Genomic DNA, 17,266 nt, shown 5'->3' on the forward strand with positions numbered 1-17,266 from the left:
TTTAAAAATATAAAAAAGGTTTTTGACATACAAAATGAGTTTGTGTTTGTAAGGTGTAGACTAATAAAAGTGTATGTCTCTCATGCAGACTGGATAATGGAAACTACAGAATAGCAACCTAATAGAACAGGAATAACTCTTCTCCTTTAATAGCTGTTCAATATCCTTTACAGGCTTTTATGATGGAGCTAACCGCACATCAGAGCAGTGTTGGAAACGTCCTACAGGCAGGGAACCAGCTGATTGCTCAGGGAGACCTATCGGTTGAAGAGGAGAATGAAATACAGGAGCAGATGACTTTGCTGAACTCGCGCTGGGAGGCACTGCGTGTGGAAAGCATGGACAGGCAGTCCCGGTAAGAAGCATACAAAAATGGAGATATCTCAAACATGGCCAATGTGACTCGGCTCCAGTATTAAAGTAATATCAGGATACATATGGAGCTGCCTATTCATTAGTATGAACCACCTGGGGCAGTGCCAGGTGTTTTGTTACAATTATTTTGTACGTGAAAAATCATTGTTAGATGAGACCCATGTTCAAATGAATTTTTCAGAAAAGATATTTGTACTGTTCATAGACATTGGCTCTGCATGAAGCAGATAAGACTGCTCCCAAAATTAAATTTACTTAAAGGAACAGTAATACCAAAAAATAAGTGTTTTAAAGTACTTAAAGGAGAACTAAAGACTAACTAGAAAAGTAGGCTATAAATGTTGTACATATTATGTCTTGGGCTTCTGTACAAGCCCAAGGCAACCACAGCCCTATAGCAGGGAAGATCTGTGCCCCCAAAGATGCCCCAGTAGCTCCCCATCTTCTTTTCTGCTGTTTCACTGCACATGCTCTGTGCTGCTGTCGCTTACTGACCTTAGGGACTGATACACAATATACTGTATAAATATAATATAATTATATGGAGTTAATACATATAATTAGAAACCCTGTGCAATTAGCATCAGAATGTAATAATTAGCCCTGTAGCATCAGCTTATTTGATAGACAAACCTCATTTTCATATTGATAATTTGCAAGGACCCCTAAACTTAGCTTCTCAACACCTGCTCAAAGTACACTGAGGATGTGAGTGTTGCAGACACTTTCCAACCCCACCCCCCCCACCCCCCCCTTGTGACAAGTTGGAAGTCTTGGATCATTTCTGCTGTTGAGATGATGAAAATTTGGGCTGGTGCAATAAGTATAGTATATAAAATATGGCTTTTTTTTTTTTTATTATTCATTTTTAGGGTTTAGTTCTTCTTTAAAATATAATGTACTGTTTCCCCGCACTGGTAAAAGTTCTGTGTTTGCTTTAGAAAGACTACTAAAGTTTATATTAATGAGCTGCTGTGTAGCCAGGGTGGAAGCCATTCCATCTGGAAAAAGGGAGAAAAGGCACAGGTTTCGTAACGAATAACAGATTAAACACCATTGTATTCCACAGAGTTTATCTCTAATCTGCTATGTAACCTGTGCCTTTTCTCCTTTTTTCTACCTTGAATGGCTGCTCTCATGGCTACACAGCAGCTTTGTTTATATAAACAATATATAAACATACCAATTTTACCAGTGCAAGGCAGCAGTACATTTTATTTTAATTGCTTTGATACTCTTCATTTTTCATTGCTACTGTTCCTTTTATACTCAAAAATTACTAAACCGATACATGAAAAGGAATGTATAGAGAAGGGACAGAACTCCCTCTGCTAAGAGCCAATAGGGCTGATTCACTAAAGGTCGATAAATTTTATTGCACGCTTTTTTGCGTTAAAATAGACGCGAAAATTAATGCGCAATTTGCTACAGTATTACCGCATGCGCTAAGTTGCATGTCGCATGCGTTAATTTACGCGCTACCGCATGCGTTAATTTGCACGCCGAAATAACACTAACGCATGATTCACAAACACTTAGACGTGCTAAATATCGTATTCGTCTATGCGAAAATTAACACCTAATTGAGACAGGCGGTAATTATAGAAAAGTACAGTTAATGAGTTTTTGGCAATAAAATATGGACTTTGCAGTGGGATTTATTCAAGTCTGTGTTGGCCCTAGAGTGATGCAGCCTCCAGTTTGCAGGGAAATGGTTATTTTCAGTACAGTAATTTTCCGAAAGTAATGCCATGTATGGCTAACATGGCGTGCATTTTTTTGCACACGTGGTGCTTTGATTAGCGCTCGTTCCATCAAATACCGCACGAAAATAGTCTTTGCGCGTAAAATAATGCAAGCAGCATCGCATGTAAAATAACGCAAGTATGCTTTTACTGAATTGTGCGTTAAGACGCGAAAAATTAGACGCAATAAAATTTTTAACGCATGCTATAAATAACGCACGTTTTAACGCACTTTAGTGAATCATCCCTAATGTACCTTATCAAGGTAATCCATACATGTGGCCAGACTTCGGTCCAAACAGCCTGTATTGGTCTCAGTTATATGTGGCAGAAATTGAACGCCTGCGCTTTTAAACAAAAGCTTCTACCTTCATAGCTAAACTCTGCAGGCTTAACAATCTTGAATCATTGGTAGTACAGGTATCGGACCCCTTATCCGGAAACCCGTTATCCAGAAAGCTCCGAATTACGGAAAGCCCGTCTCCCATAGACTCCATTATAAGCAAATAATTCAGAATTTTAAAACTGATTTCCTTTTTTTATGTAGAAATAAAACAGAACCTTGTAATTGATCCCAACTAAGATATAAATAATCCTTATTGGATGCAAAACAATCCTATTGGGTTTAATTAATGTTTTATTAATTTTTTAGTAGACTTAAGGTATGGAGATCCAAATTACGGAAAGACCCCTTATCCGGAATACCCTTGGTCCCGAGCATTCTGGATAATGGGTCCTATACCTGTATTACCAAGTAGTTATTAAGGAGTTATTGGTGATTGATGTTTTTCCACCTACAGCACCAGATGTGTGTGTGTGTGGCCCCAAGAGTTGCCTAGCAAGTAAATTAAGTAAAAGTAAATCCCATCCGCTTCAAACCCTAGGTTTAGGTTTCTGCTTTCCTTAAATGTGTCTTGCAGGATATACTGCACATACAATCACCTTACTGGCACATACTTATAGTATTGTGTTTCCAAATGTATTCTAATATCTTAACCCTTCATTTTCCAAAGATTAAAAAGAGACTAAAAAGCCTAAAGTTACGTGAGAATTGTATCTCTTTTTGAATCATGCTTCTTTCATTATTCTATCTACTATCCTCCACTGCTGAGCAGGGTCTGGCTATTTCAGACAAGATTTGGGTGCATTACTTCTACTGTGGATGTTCCTAAGCCTTTACTTAATGCAGGCTTCCAAAAGGAAATTCAAAGCAGCTGAGGACTACAACATATAAATATAGTAACCTGCTTTTGATGAATTTATTCTTAGTTAACAAAATGCAAATAGTTGTCAGTATGATTTTTTTTAAATAACTTGCCAGTATAAGCATGTGAATATGGATATAATTTTAAAGGAAAAATATACTTTGTTTTACCCTTTGTGACTTTAATTATTCTTGTTTGGAAAGTCTACATGAAGTACTGATGGATCTGCAAAGGAAACAGCTGGACCAATTGTCTGACTGGTTGACGGTAACAGAAGAACGGATTCAGAAGATGGATAGGAAACCCTTTGGGGAAGACTTACAGTTTTTTCGGGAGCAAATTGAAGAACACAAAGTAAGTACTCTCCATGTTTAAAAACTTCCTTTGGCATGTGTGTGTTTATGTTTGCAGAGCACTTAGGTGTTAGTGTCAAAGTACTGTAGTGCTTGTCTGTCATTTTTAGTACAAATATTGCTTGTCCCCATGTCACTAGGTCACACACTCCAATTACCATATGATTGGGGTTGCCTGGAGGAGACATGTTGATGAAGACAAAAAGATTATGGGAAAAGATAAGCAATAATGAGAATGAGGTTATAAGAGCAAGGATTAAGTATGCCTCCCAATGTCCCTATTTATTTAGGATAGTCCCAAACCATAGATGGGACTTACCTGGAAATAGTTGAGTTTTGGGGTGGATACTGTGCACTACCAGTTTAGTTTAGGGTTGTGATGAAAGGTAAGAACAAAATGTATCCATGTATTAAAAAGTTTTACCCATTCCCATCTGTAGTAGATTATAGAGTTTCTAAATAACTCTAAATGCTGATCACATCCCAGCTACAGACTAGTCTTGCCCTTTAAAGATTTTATCAACTTGAAACAGAGCTTCTTAGCAGCATATTGACAGCTAAGGCTAATGGCAGACGAGGCGTAGGACGGATATTTTCGGCAAGCGGAAAAGCGATTGCTGAAAATTCCGCCCTACGCCTTCTACATGTGCCTGCACCCCAATGAATGAGATACGCTCCGGTGCAGGCACATGTACCCGTTAATGCAAAGTCTTGCATTTTTATAAATATAACGGCTACATGTGCCTGCACCCGAGCGTATCTCATTCATTTGGGTTCAGGCACATGTAGGAGGCAAAGGTGCCGAATTTTCAGCAAGTGATTTTCCGCGTGCCGAAAATATCCACCCTACGCCTCGTCTGGCATTAGCCGAAGAGTCCAAAGTTTTTATACAGCATCACATTTATGATACAGATATCAAAAATATTTATGTAAAATATAATATTAAGAAGAATAACTTTTAGCGCAAAATATTAATTATTTTGGTACAGAAAGTTTTCTTTGCAGTTTTTACTATAAATTGACTGAACAACCAGTTGGAGGCGGTTCACAGAACCTTTGCTACTGATCAACATTACATTGTCATATACAGGCCAAATCCAGTTGAGTTGAGGGTGGCCAACTAGCTGTGATTCAGGCATTTGACAAGTGCTTTGCAAAGCAAGTGCCAGTGGCTATAGGGAAGGAATTGTGCACCCCTCAGGATATTCAGATGGCCCATGCACAATGCAAGAAGACACATAACAATAGTTTCTCCAAACTTCCAAACTGCCTTTTGTGATGACCATGGATCTCTTGGTGCTTGGGAAGTAAAGTTGAAATGAGCCCAGCTGCATAACTGTATATGTGCATGTGTGGCAGCCTTTTTATTTATGAGCTAATGGGATTATTATACTACAGAGACCTTATCCGCACACCCTAGTACTCCAAAATTATATGCCCGGTGCACACTGCTGGAGGGATCGGCACCCTCCAAAACCAGTACAACCACAAAAAAGCAAATGGCACTCAGGGCTATAAACAAGGGAAAAACCCTTAAAATTTTATTGCGGAGGTGCAACGTTTCGGGGCTACGTGACCCCTTTATCAAGCATTGATAAAGGGGTCACGTAGCCCCGAAACATTGCACCTCCGCAATAAAATTTTAAGGGTTTTTCCCTTGTTTATAGCCCTGAGTGCCATTTGCTTTTTTGTGGTTCTAATGGGATTATTAGCCCAGACCAAATTTGTTTGATTTATAACCTATTCATGTAGATTGAGAGTTCTGTATACCTGGCAGCTTTTATGGATACTAAATTTAGCTAGCCTTTGCTTTTATGAATGTTAAATTGACCTACCCTTTTCTTTTCCAGGCACTACAGTGTGACCTTGAGACAGAACAGGTGAAGGTGAACTCCTTAACTCACATGGTGGTCATAGTTGATGAAAACAGTGGTGAAGGAGCTACAGTTGCACTGGAAACGCAGCTGCAGGTGAGAATCTTATGCAGCCTTATTAAAAGGGAATCTGTTTTACAAATAGTCTTTATTATTTTTCCTTACATTCATATATCTAACAATTTATTTATGAGTTCCCTTATAAATGAGTCATTTCTGTAGTAATAAATCAAATCAGCTGGACTTGCTGAGTTTTTTTTGAAGACATTTCACCAGTCATCTAACTGGATTTTAGAATTCTGAACTGAGAAAGCTAGTCAGATGACTGGTGAAACGTCTTTAAGAAAAACTCAGCAAGTCCAGCTGATTTGACTTATTACAACAGATATACCATGACCTGGATGAATGAGAATCTTAACAAACAATAAGTGAGTCAGAAATTCGGAGTGCACTTCTGACGAACAGCATGAATTGAGATGTTTCCAGTAGAAAAAAAGTGTTAGGTTGAGGAAATATAATAATAAACTATCCATATGTAATAAAAGGCACTGTTTGCTTAGTAGCAGTCACATATAGCAACCAATAAGATATTTGCTTTTAAGCAGGTGTTCAGTAAATTCTACCTGCTGATCGGTTGCTATGGGTTACTGCTCCTGGGCAAAATTTTAGTGCCTTTTATTGCATGACCCCCTATGTATAGCTCGACTACAAGAAAAACAGTAAAACCTGCTTGTGAGAAATAATCGTATCCCCTACAATTTAGTGGATGATTTATAATAATAAAAACTTATCTCTTTGTATGTATATGTAGGATTCAGTATTCATTGACAGTTTTTGCCTTTGCAGGAATATACTTTGTAGGCTCAGCAGCTTTAATATATTTACAAAGCAAACATGCAGAATGTGGCTATGAATTCTTAGAATGATGTAACTAATTCTATATGAAAGCCAGTACTGTGTGAGACTTACGTTTAATCGGCATCAGTGTGCAAACAGAACTAATTACTGTGTTTTAATTTGATTACATTCAGCAGGTCCGATAATTATTTCTTATTCCCTCAGTATAAACAAATGCTTTTGTGTTATCTACATTGGCAGACAGTCTGTTTCTTTAAAGGTTTCGTTCAGTATTATTCTCCACTTTTAGTATGTTAACAAAAATATTATGTTTTATTCTATGCAAAAAAAAAAAAAAAGATTACGACCTGCTATATGTAAACACACAGATGTCATATAATTGTATTTTTATGCATTAGTACAGTTATACTGTGACAGACTAACAATCGCAGGAGTAATGTATCTGTACAAGGCAGTGTTGTCTTGCAATTGAGGTGCAAAATCCTAGGGTTTATTGCCTTTTGAGAGAGTTTGGGTTTTCTGTAGCCTATTGTAACTGTGTGCTTTAGCATAATTAATTTAAAAGATTTTTAAGTTTAAAATATTTACAAAAGTGGGTAAAGGTGCAAAGTGAATGGCAGTGGCTCTAGTTAATTTAAGGCTACTACCACACTACCTGCTAAATGCAGGCGTTAAGCTAGCATCAGCCTTCTCCTGTGGGAAAAGCAAGTGCCAGCAAAGGGCATTAGCCCAAGTGCCAGTTTTCCAATTTTTGCTCAATTTTATCTTTTAGTTAAGAGAGTACAGTTGCAATTCCTCAATCCTAAGATCCACTGCATGTTCTATTTGCATAAGTCATAATGACTACCAGTGTATATCACCTCTTTAATGATTTCATTCAAAGACGTCTTTGGAGCCCATGGGCACACCATGAACTAAATAACTCCCTTGGCATTCAGATATCTCCAAGGTGCTAGATGTGGCATTCCAATAGTAAAAGTCAGGTGTCAAATTTAAAATAAATGATGCAGTGAATTTTAAATGTGCAGTAGTTGAGTGTACAGAAAAAAAACACACATTCTGAAGTGGTAAAATTAAATGATAGAGGCTTCCTGGGTGCTGATAACTCCAAACACCTCATGTGTAGCATTATAGCATTGTGGCTGTCAACTGTACCAACATGCCTCGCACACTGCATAGGCAGCCTTGCTTGTGCTACTTTTATAAAGGTGTAAAACAGAATTTAGATGTGTAGATATGAAACTCTTTCTCTTAGTCCAAAGTCTTCTAGATAAACCAAGTGGAAAAATTCTTCGAAGATTTTGCATTGATATAGTATCTTCTTTCTTTTAACGGTTTCATTTAATAAGGCAAGTTTTAAAACAATCATTTTATGTATCCATGTATGTGTTCCATCAATCAGTAAGCTACATGTGGAAATTACAGTATCATTTGTTTTTATGAAGTGATGAATTTCTGAGTGTGCTGGGAGTCTGACAGTATGGAGGCAAACAATTCAGCATTTTATGTAGCAAACGGAGCATGAAATTACACACACTTATGCGCTTAGATTGAGAGAAATAAAATCATCAGTATAAACTGCAGATTATCGTTTATTTTAAACTTTTTTCTGCTTTTTAAATAAAAAAAAAAAAAAACCTTTTTAGTGGTCTCATCAGAAGCAGTAAAATTGATCATGCATTGGATGTAAATTGTAAGAATTACTTTTTAAAGATTTACTGTAACACCCTGCCATATCTAATATCTAATACTCATCTTAAATATGTATGCAATAAAAAATGCATAACTGTTGTGAATTTTGGAAAATGCCCCTTTGAATTAAAAAACAAGAGTAGTAGGTACTTATTTTTCCTACAAAATGTGACAGCCCGTCTAGCCTTTACTAGATAGTCTTAGCTCTGGCTAACAAACTTAATGCAACATGGGAGCACAGAGGTTAGCATTGGTGCCTTGTAGCATTGGGATCTTGTGTTTGACTCTTACTAGGGAACATTATGCATGGAGTTTGTATATATGCATTTCCTTTGGCTTTATGGTTTCATCACCGCTTCTGTGGAAAGTGACCATAAGTAGCAGCAACTTTTCACAGCTACTAAAATAGACAATGCTGATTATTTACTGATAATTGTCTCTGTGTGTTTTAGCAAAGGCAATTCTCAGTACAGGTATAGGACCCATTATCCAGAATGCTCGGGACCAAGGGTATTCCGGATAAGGGGTCTTTCCGTAATTTGGATCTCCATACCTTAAGTCTGCTAAAAAATCAATAAAACATTAATTAAACCCAATAGGATTGTTTTGCATCCAATAAGGATTATTTATATCTTAGTTGGGATCAATTACAAGGTTCGGTTTTATTTCTACATAGAAAAAGGAAATCAGTTTTAAAATTCTGAATTATTTGATTAAAATGGAGTCTATGGGAGACAGGTTTTCCGTATTTCGGAGCTTTCTGGATAACGGGTTTCCGGATAAGGGGTCCGATACCTGTATTGTGTATGGCAGGGTATTTTCTGGCGTTTAGTAGTTGTGAAAAAGTAGCTGCTACTAGTAGCTCAGTGTGTCTTTACCCTCAATAGGTGGTTCACCTTTAAGTTAATTTTTAGTATGTTATAGAATGACAATTATAAGCAACTTTTTAATCGGTCTTTGTTGTTTATTTTTTTATACTTTTGTAATTATTGGTTTTCTCTTCTGCCTCTTTCCAGCTTTCAAATTGGTGTCACTGACCCCAGCAGCCAAAAGCTATTGCTCTGTAAGGCTTCTATTGTAGTTATTCTAACTTTGTATTACTTTATATTTGTATTCAAGTTCTCTTCTATTCATATTCTAGTCTCTTATTAAAATTGCTACCTGGTTGTTAAGGTAATTTGGACCCCAAAAAACAGATAGCTGATGAAATTCCAAACTGGAGAGCTGTTAAACAAAAACTGAAATAATTATTAAAAAAAAATACAAATAATAAAAAATGAAGACCAATTGCAAATTTTCTCAGAATACTACCCTCTACAATATACTAAAAGTTAATTCTAACGTTAGCAACCCCTTTAAGCTGGCCATACATGAGCTGACCTTTTCCGCTGGCCATTCTTTGTTGCAGGTGGAAAGGCTTTTTGCGGAGATTAGTCGCCAGCTGTAGCAGAGATTTATTGCAGGTGATTTATCTCTCCTTGGGGTATTAACCTTAATGTCCCATGGAGAGATTAGTTGCTGCGATTTTTAAAAAGCGAAAAGTCGTTCATTTTGTCTCTACATAGAGAAGAATATAAATCACCAGTATCTAAACCGACGATACTAATTAGAATCGTGTATCGCTCCAAATCGCTATGAGACACCTTGGAATGGTTGAAAGTAAAACCCAATTACAAATCTAATTTGTAATTGTGGGTGGGGAATATGACACCTGCAATTGAATCGCTCCGTTGTGGAAATCTCTAGTAATCGCTTGTTGGGAAAAGACGAGCAACTCACTTTTTAAAAATTGCAGCGACTAAATCTCCCCATGGGACATTATCTTTAGTGATTGTTTAGCTTTAAATAAACTATTAGGGCAATTACATATGAGGAGATTAGTAACCTCCTCTAGCAGTGGCGACTAATCTCCTCTGAATGTGTTCCCACTAATGATGATGTATATCGCCAATGGGAAAACATATAAATTGCCTTGGTTTACCTAAACCTCACAAAATTTCCTTGTGAAATTTACTGCTGGAGGAGATTAATTGCCGGGCAACTTCTCGTGTTTCATTGCCCATAGTATGGTGAAGACTCAATATTCTAAGATGTATTCATTATTTATTATTTGTGGGTTTTCAGTTATTTAGCTTTTTGTTTAGCAGCTCTCTCCAGTTTGGAATTTCAGCTTGGTTGCTAGGGTCTTGTTTACCATAGCAACCAGGCAGTGGTTTGAATGAAAAACTGGATATAAATAGGAGGGGATCTGAATAGATTGATAAAAAGTAACCGTAATAATAAAATTGTAAGCTCACATAGCAATAGTTCTTTAGCTGCTGGGTCGGTGACCTCATTTGAATGCTGGAAACATGCAGAAAAGGAAGGCAAATAATTCATTAATTGCTAAAAATAGGACACTCTTTAACATATTAAAAGTTAACTCAAAGGTGAAACACCCCTTTAAGCTTAAGAGTGCTGATAATAATACCATTTCTTATTACTATTTCAAAAGTGAGATGTCAGAGGACAGAATCCTTGTTCTGGGTGCAATATCTGGAGCTATCCAGCATATAGTATATTATACCTGCATTATATGTTTATCATCTTGGAGGCAAGAATCGTATCCAGGGGCTCTTTTCTTCCTGCTAAGCCATGCATGTTTATTATAGTCAGCACCCAGGTCTCTCTCATTAAAATCATTAATATATCACTTCTGTAATTACAATTATGATTACAGGCGTCTGCAAATATTATACTTAATGTTATACTTGTATTACAGTGACTCCACAGCATAATATGTAATCCAGTAAAGTAAATGACCATGATCTTTCAGATTCTTTGTGCTGAGGACATACCAGTGTACTCTCTTCTTGATATGATATGGTTATAAATGTACATGTGTGTGTGTGTGTAAATAATACAATCAGTAGGTAGTGTAATCTTTATTTTAGTGTCAGTAAAGGCCTATTTATTTGGTTTAATGGGTTGCTGCTATTATTCTAGAAACTTGGGGAACGCTGGGCAGCAGTGTGTCGCTGGACCGAGGAACGCTGGAGCAAACTGCAGGAAATTCTTGTCTTGTGGCAGAAGCTGCTTGAAGAGCAGGTTTGTAGGGAAATTGGTCATGCTTGCAATTTCTGACATGGGAGACATCCTGTCAGGCAGCATTCAGCCAGAATTCTACATCATACAAAATCTACTCTGGGCTATAACAGTAAAAATATTTAGTCAACTTGTAGAAACTTCAGCATGTACACCTGGTTTGTGCTTTTATGCAACACGAGTTTGACTAATGGTCTTTTAACAAAATAGTAGTTGAAATATAGCCATGACACATCACTGCTGCTATGCACAGAGTATTTACTATCATGTTGTAGGGCATATTCTGCAGCATAGCAAGTTGGTGCATGAGGCATTTTTGGAATGATACATTTTTGTGTTTTCTGCAGTGCTTGTTCAGAACGTGGTTATCTGAGAAAGAGGAGTCTCTGAGTAAGGTCCAAAGGAGAGACTTCAAAGACCAGACAGAGCTGAGTGTAAATGTGAGACGGCTTGCAGTAAGTATTTGTGTTATGCATGGAATGTGTTCACCCCTCGGACAGCCAAGGCTGTGGAAAGCAAAGCAGCCAGATTCAAGAATTCATATTTTTTGTAATTAATTGTGGTTATTTTTCTTTCTTGTTATCAAACATTAAATTCTACTGGACTAGAAAAAAAACATGGCATTCTTGGTTTTCTGCATTTCTTCATTAAGAATAATGGGCTCACAGAATAGGCTCAAAAGGAACAGGTGTATCTGTCATAATAATTCTTCCACTGGTTTATTCACTTAAGCACGTGTGGGAGTTCACTCAAATCTGAAATGTTTGAGTTTAATATTATGATAAATGAAGCAAACGCCATTTCTGCAGTGCAGTACAGAATAGAACAAGAAAACCAGAAATAATCTATACACACACTGAAGCATGTTTAGCTGGTCCGGTCTTAAAAGGATTAAACAGGAACCGTGGCCCTTCAGATTCCAGCATAATTAGCATATTGTCAAGAGACGGTAATTGTAATTAATACTACAAAGGGATTTTCTAACCATTTTTAGCATTTCATTTGCTTGATTATACCACTAGAAGGAACAGGTCCACAGGGCTGACATCCTTGATATAAGCTGGCCATACACATACCGATAAAATCGAATGAAACCTAGTTTTGTACAATTTTGGAACTGTATGTGAGCTCCGAATTATCACCCCCATAAATTTCGTACCATGGCGAACGGTCGTTTAGTCGTTCGACCAGGTTAAAAAATTTTGGTCGGATAAGGAAAAAAAAGTGAAACATGCTTAGCAGACAGAAGTGCTTATTTTCTGGTTTGTATTAAGGTTCTAAAGGAAGAAATGGGAATGAAACGCAAGACTTTGGACCATCTCCATAAGATAGCACAGGATTTGGTTCAGCTTGTTGGCAATAGTAAGGCTTCTAGGAATCTCAAGGGTGACATGGAAGATCTTGCCCAGAGATGGGATGGACTGGTGCATCAGCTGGAGGAATACACTAACCAGGTATGCTAAGAGGAGAGAATGGCTGCACCGGGCCCTCTCAGATTTTTCTGCATGGGGGCCCAGTGCAAACAAGTTATGCTTCTGACCAGTTCCAAGTGAAAAATATACAAAAATAAATGTGCCAGGTGACAAACAGTGAAGTAAAGAATAAATAAATAAAATAAAAATTCTCATCCTGGGGCAGAAGGCTGGGGTAAAAAAGGTGCTGCATAATATGCCAGAAGAAAAGTGCCTTATTACAAGAGGTACTCCAATCCTGAGAGTTCAGGCACCCCACAGTTAAAAATCCTGGGGCGCAAAAAAACTCAGGCTCCATAGTAGCCTACCTTTAGGCCAGAGAATCAGGTTCCTCTCACCAATAGGGGGCGTGGCAGCTTCAATTGTTTCATACTTTACACTACAGAACATAGCATGCAATTATTTACTGGGTTTCCCCATACTTTGTTTGCTTCTTTCCTTTCAGGTTTCTGAAGCTGTAACAACATTAGGGGTTACCCAAGTATCGCGCAAGGTTGTTATTGAAACAGTAACGGTTAAAGAACATGAATTTATTCATCTTACCAAGCAAGACCTTCCCCCTCCACCACCACCAAAGAAACGGCAAATGCTCCTGGACTCAGAGGAGAAGAAAAAGTGGGTTTTGAAACAAGTAGATTGCGATAAAATATCAGATTTGTATTAAGCCACACTATTACCAGTCACATCCACATCTCCTCTTCCATGAGGCATTACTTTGCCACCTGAAGTGTGTGCTTGGTCTACCTGTACATGTCAGTACCTAACCTTCTGCTTATTGTAGTATATTTAGAACAGTATATTTGTGGGCATTTCCTAGGACTGACTAATAGTTGAAAATACAATCAATAAATTCTATATACAGAATAGTAGAAATGGCAGATAGGATCCTGTAACCATGAACTGATATTCAGGAGAGGTTTTGCCTCACTCATAGGTATCACACAATGCCTGCGTCTTTTCAGCGTAATATGTTTATTAAGGTATGTAGGATTCTGCTATTGTGGTTTGCTTCCCCTGCAACCTTGACATATTTAGTTTACCATAGAAGAGTAAATGACCTTGGTGATGCAAGGAACACTCTAGTATACAATTTTGTTTCCTAGCATATATTCAGCAGAATATTTCTTAGAATTAAGAATGAATGCCCTTTAATAGCAATACATACTACAGTGTAAGGGGAATACACCTCCCAGCACTATTTGATACAAGAACACTGGTTTAGCTTGCCTCTATTTAGAGAAATGCTAAGTAGGAGAATGTGGGACCTGCAAAACATGGGTTCAGTTGCCTAAGACCCTAGCAACCAGATAACTGCTAAAATACCAAACTGTATGTTTGGCTGAACAAAAAGTAAAATAACAACAAATAAAAACATACAAAAAAAAAATGAAGACCAACTGCAAAATGCATCATGTCTATATCATATTAGAAGTTCATGTAAAGTTGAACTACCACTTTCAGACCTATTTTGCCTTTTTTTACTTCAGATTTGATGTTGAAGCTGCTGAACTGTTGAATTGGATGATAAAATCCAAAGCTGCACTTCAAACTGCAGAGATCAGTGACTATAGAAAGATTAGCGAAACCTTGGACGTAAAAGAAATGCTAAAGGTAATGTGAAACATGGGAAGGAAGTCTTTCTGAATAGGTGTTTTGTCTGTTGTAAACTATGTACCAGCCAGAGGGATGATCTGTAGTCTTGCCGTCAAACTGCATAATCTTTACTCTGCAGCTTTATTGGCTGCCTGCTCTGTCAAACCAAAGATAATGGAGTCATCTGCATTGTGTGTACATAAATAATCAGCAGGGAGACTTTATGAGAGTTTGCTTTTCATTGGGCAATTTTATAGGATATGCATCATTAATTCTGTGTTCTATTTCTTTTTCTGTCCATGTTCACTCTGGAAATCAAAGCTTTGCCCTGTATTTTCACATTCCTGGACAGGAACTTTTATATTTCCATGATCATTTATAAAGAATCAGAATGCATTAATTAAAATCTTCTGGGTGGCAAAACCGTAATTTGCCACTGTAGACCTGAATACTCCAATATATTTCTAACTGCTGGGTTGGGATATCACTGGTCTGTACAGTGTAGTATTCAGATTGAATTTGGCTTTTTTCCCTCTCTGTTAGAACAGTGTAGCAGATTGCTGCCATTTCCTGAACTGATATTGTGTTAATGTAGATTGACATATAGTATAGAGTGATAATAGACCCACTTTCCTATTTTCATTTTATTTGTGGGCTGGGTTGTAGTGTTGCCTTTACTTTACCTATTAAAATCTTGCCTTTTGCATGCGTGCACTGATAGCTGGAGCAGATGCATTGGTGCTCTGGGACCTTCTTGCACCATTAAATTCATAAATAAGGAGAATATTAAAACCATGTTAAGTAATTTGTTAAATAGGCCAATAATGGATAATTGGTGGCATGCAAGATGTTGTTGAATTACTTTTTGCAACCTCTGATTGACAGCTTAACGCTACTGAGATGTGCTGGAAGTTTAGAGAAATCTATAGGGTTGCTCTGGGGAAATGATTCTCGCTCTGTGGCCCTCTATTGTTTTGCTATACTATAAAAGTAGAAGTCCTCATAGACATTTGATTTAGTAAAGATTATTTGTTTGTTTGTGTTCAATTTCAGGCTATGGAGACAGAAAAGATGAACAGAACGCAAATATTTGAAGAACTTTTCCTTAAAGGACAGTACATGTTAGAGCTGTGCAAGGAAGGTACGATCATATAACATTCTATGATCTAAACTGTGATCATGAACTAAACCGTAGCAAATAGAAAGTAATTATATATCCTGCACTAGTCTAATTCAGTCATAATCTGCATAGAAGCAAAAATGTTGTTTTTTCCTTTAGCATTAATTTTTCAAGGGTGTGTTGAGTATGGAACCCTTCCTATGTAATCGTGGGCAAACGTTTGACTTGTAACTTGCCTTGGAGCATCTTTAAGTTTCTCATTGCAAAATAAGCATTTTTTATTCATTGGCTTTCTTTGGCTGCACGGCAAGACAGTTCCAGCTCTGTGTTGAATGTTGTTTCGTTTCTACAGCTGTTCAAATATTATTCGGAAGTTGCTGAATGATGGCTAACCTTTTCCTTATCATTTAATTTCCTGACTTTTCTCCACTGTCGGCACAATTCATCCTGAACTAACACACCTTGTGTGCCATACATTGATGGGTACTCAAATAAAGTGTCCTTCAAGGGTACTTCCATTAAAGCTGGCCTTTTACCAGGCAAAAGGGCGAGTGTATAAGTAAGACGGGGAGGCTCTGAACTTTCTCCCATTTATACCGTTTATAGTTAAATGCAGCCAAGGATTTAGGGAATTGCATAGCATTTTTTATGATTTGTTTAATTTTGTTTTTCCCCGGACATTTAACTTTCTGTGTTCTATTGTATGATGCTGCCTTTTTATTTAAAATATTGCAAACAACACAAACCAACATATCCACAAAACTACTATTTAGGGTAGGATCATACCATAGTCATACCGGTATAAGCAACAATATGATCAAATAGTGTACTGCATGGGGGTCTGCTAGTCCACCTTCCTCTATGCACTTGTAAAGGATTATTAGGTACATATTTTTCAAAGGTGAAAAGAGAGTTCAACCCAAGTTTTGTATCTGTTATTTGATAGCTCTTGTAATTCTTGCTTGTGACACACTGCCCTTTAGTTAGTTATAAAGAAACGTAGTGTGGATACAGAGTCGCACAGCATTATTTATGTCATTATCACAAATAACCCCTTTCTATGTGTGTACTTTGCATTATACTTATACTTTGTCTTATTTCTGGGGGTTGGTGCAGAAGATATACCTGATGAAGGCCTGACAGACTCCTTGGATAGGCTTCAGTCTGAATGGAAAAAGACCTCCCAGCAACTGGATGAGCTGAAGAAGGGGATACATTATCAGGATGATATCAGTGCTCATTTCAGAGAGCTGGAGAGCTTGGGGCAAATGTTAAACCAGGTGGAGAATAGACTGGCTACCTCTGCATCTCAAGAACAGTCACTGGAATTCCAAGTGGAATCCAGCAAGGTCAGTAATGGTAGCTTCCCTTCATCCATATAAGTACTCCTTATATGTTGAACTTAAAGGCACCATGCAGTCCCGTGTTAATTAAAGTTTTGTCTGACCAGGTGTCAGAAGCATGTTTTTATTATCCTTATTAAAATGAACTCAAACCAACGTACCAGTGCAGACTATACCTCCAGGGGGGTATGCCATTATTTAATACTAATGAAAAGGCATTTTATTGAATGGGTATGGTGTGACACAGCTTTTTTTTATCAGGAATTTATAATTTGGCACGTGCTGTTAAGCTTTAACTCTTACGTCTGGCAGTGTTATACAGTTGTTGTTCATATAGTATGGCATAGTCATTTAGCATTGATGACAGCGAATGATTAACAATATTTATAAATTATTATTATACTCTGTCAACCGGTGCTGGGAATGAAAGAAAGGCAGAGGTTTGATATTCTTTTATGAAAGCATTTCCAAATGTATAGTATAAACATTGGCAGATTGTCTGTCTGCTTTTTTTATTTTCTGAAAAAGGAGTGGAAAAGCTGATTTTTTTTA

At 37.4% G+C, this 17,266-nt stretch overlaps 1 protein-coding gene across 7 annotated transcripts in view; it reads left to right on the forward strand.

Annotated features, from left to right (window-relative positions):
- utrn (utrophin) overlaps positions 1-17,266 on the forward strand; it is a 372,003-nt gene that overhangs the window by 92,173 nt on the left and 262,564 nt on the right. For all 7 annotated transcript variants that reach the window (XM_012963789.3, XM_004914663.4, XM_031901862.1 and 4 more), the window contains 10 exons: positions 174-355; positions 3,529-3,679; positions 5,529-5,648; positions 11,088-11,189; positions 11,534-11,641; positions 12,461-12,640; positions 13,104-13,273; positions 14,146-14,269; positions 15,305-15,392; positions 16,488-16,720. In XM_012963789.3, coding sequence (XP_012819243.1) covers positions 174-355; positions 3,529-3,679; positions 5,529-5,648; positions 11,088-11,189; positions 11,534-11,641; positions 12,461-12,640; positions 13,104-13,273; positions 14,146-14,269; positions 15,305-15,392; positions 16,488-16,720 — 1,458 coding nt within the window. The remainder of the gene's footprint in view (positions 1-173; positions 356-3,528; positions 3,680-5,528; positions 5,649-11,087; positions 11,190-11,533; positions 11,642-12,460; positions 12,641-13,103; positions 13,274-14,145; positions 14,270-15,304; positions 15,393-16,487; positions 16,721-17,266) is intronic.

The sequence above is a fragment of the Xenopus tropicalis genome, chromosome 5, assembly GCF_000004195.4.
Source record: "Xenopus tropicalis strain Nigerian chromosome 5, UCB_Xtro_10.0, whole genome shotgun sequence".
Classification (NCBI taxonomy): Eukaryota; Metazoa; Chordata; class Amphibia; order Anura; family Pipidae; genus Xenopus; species Xenopus tropicalis.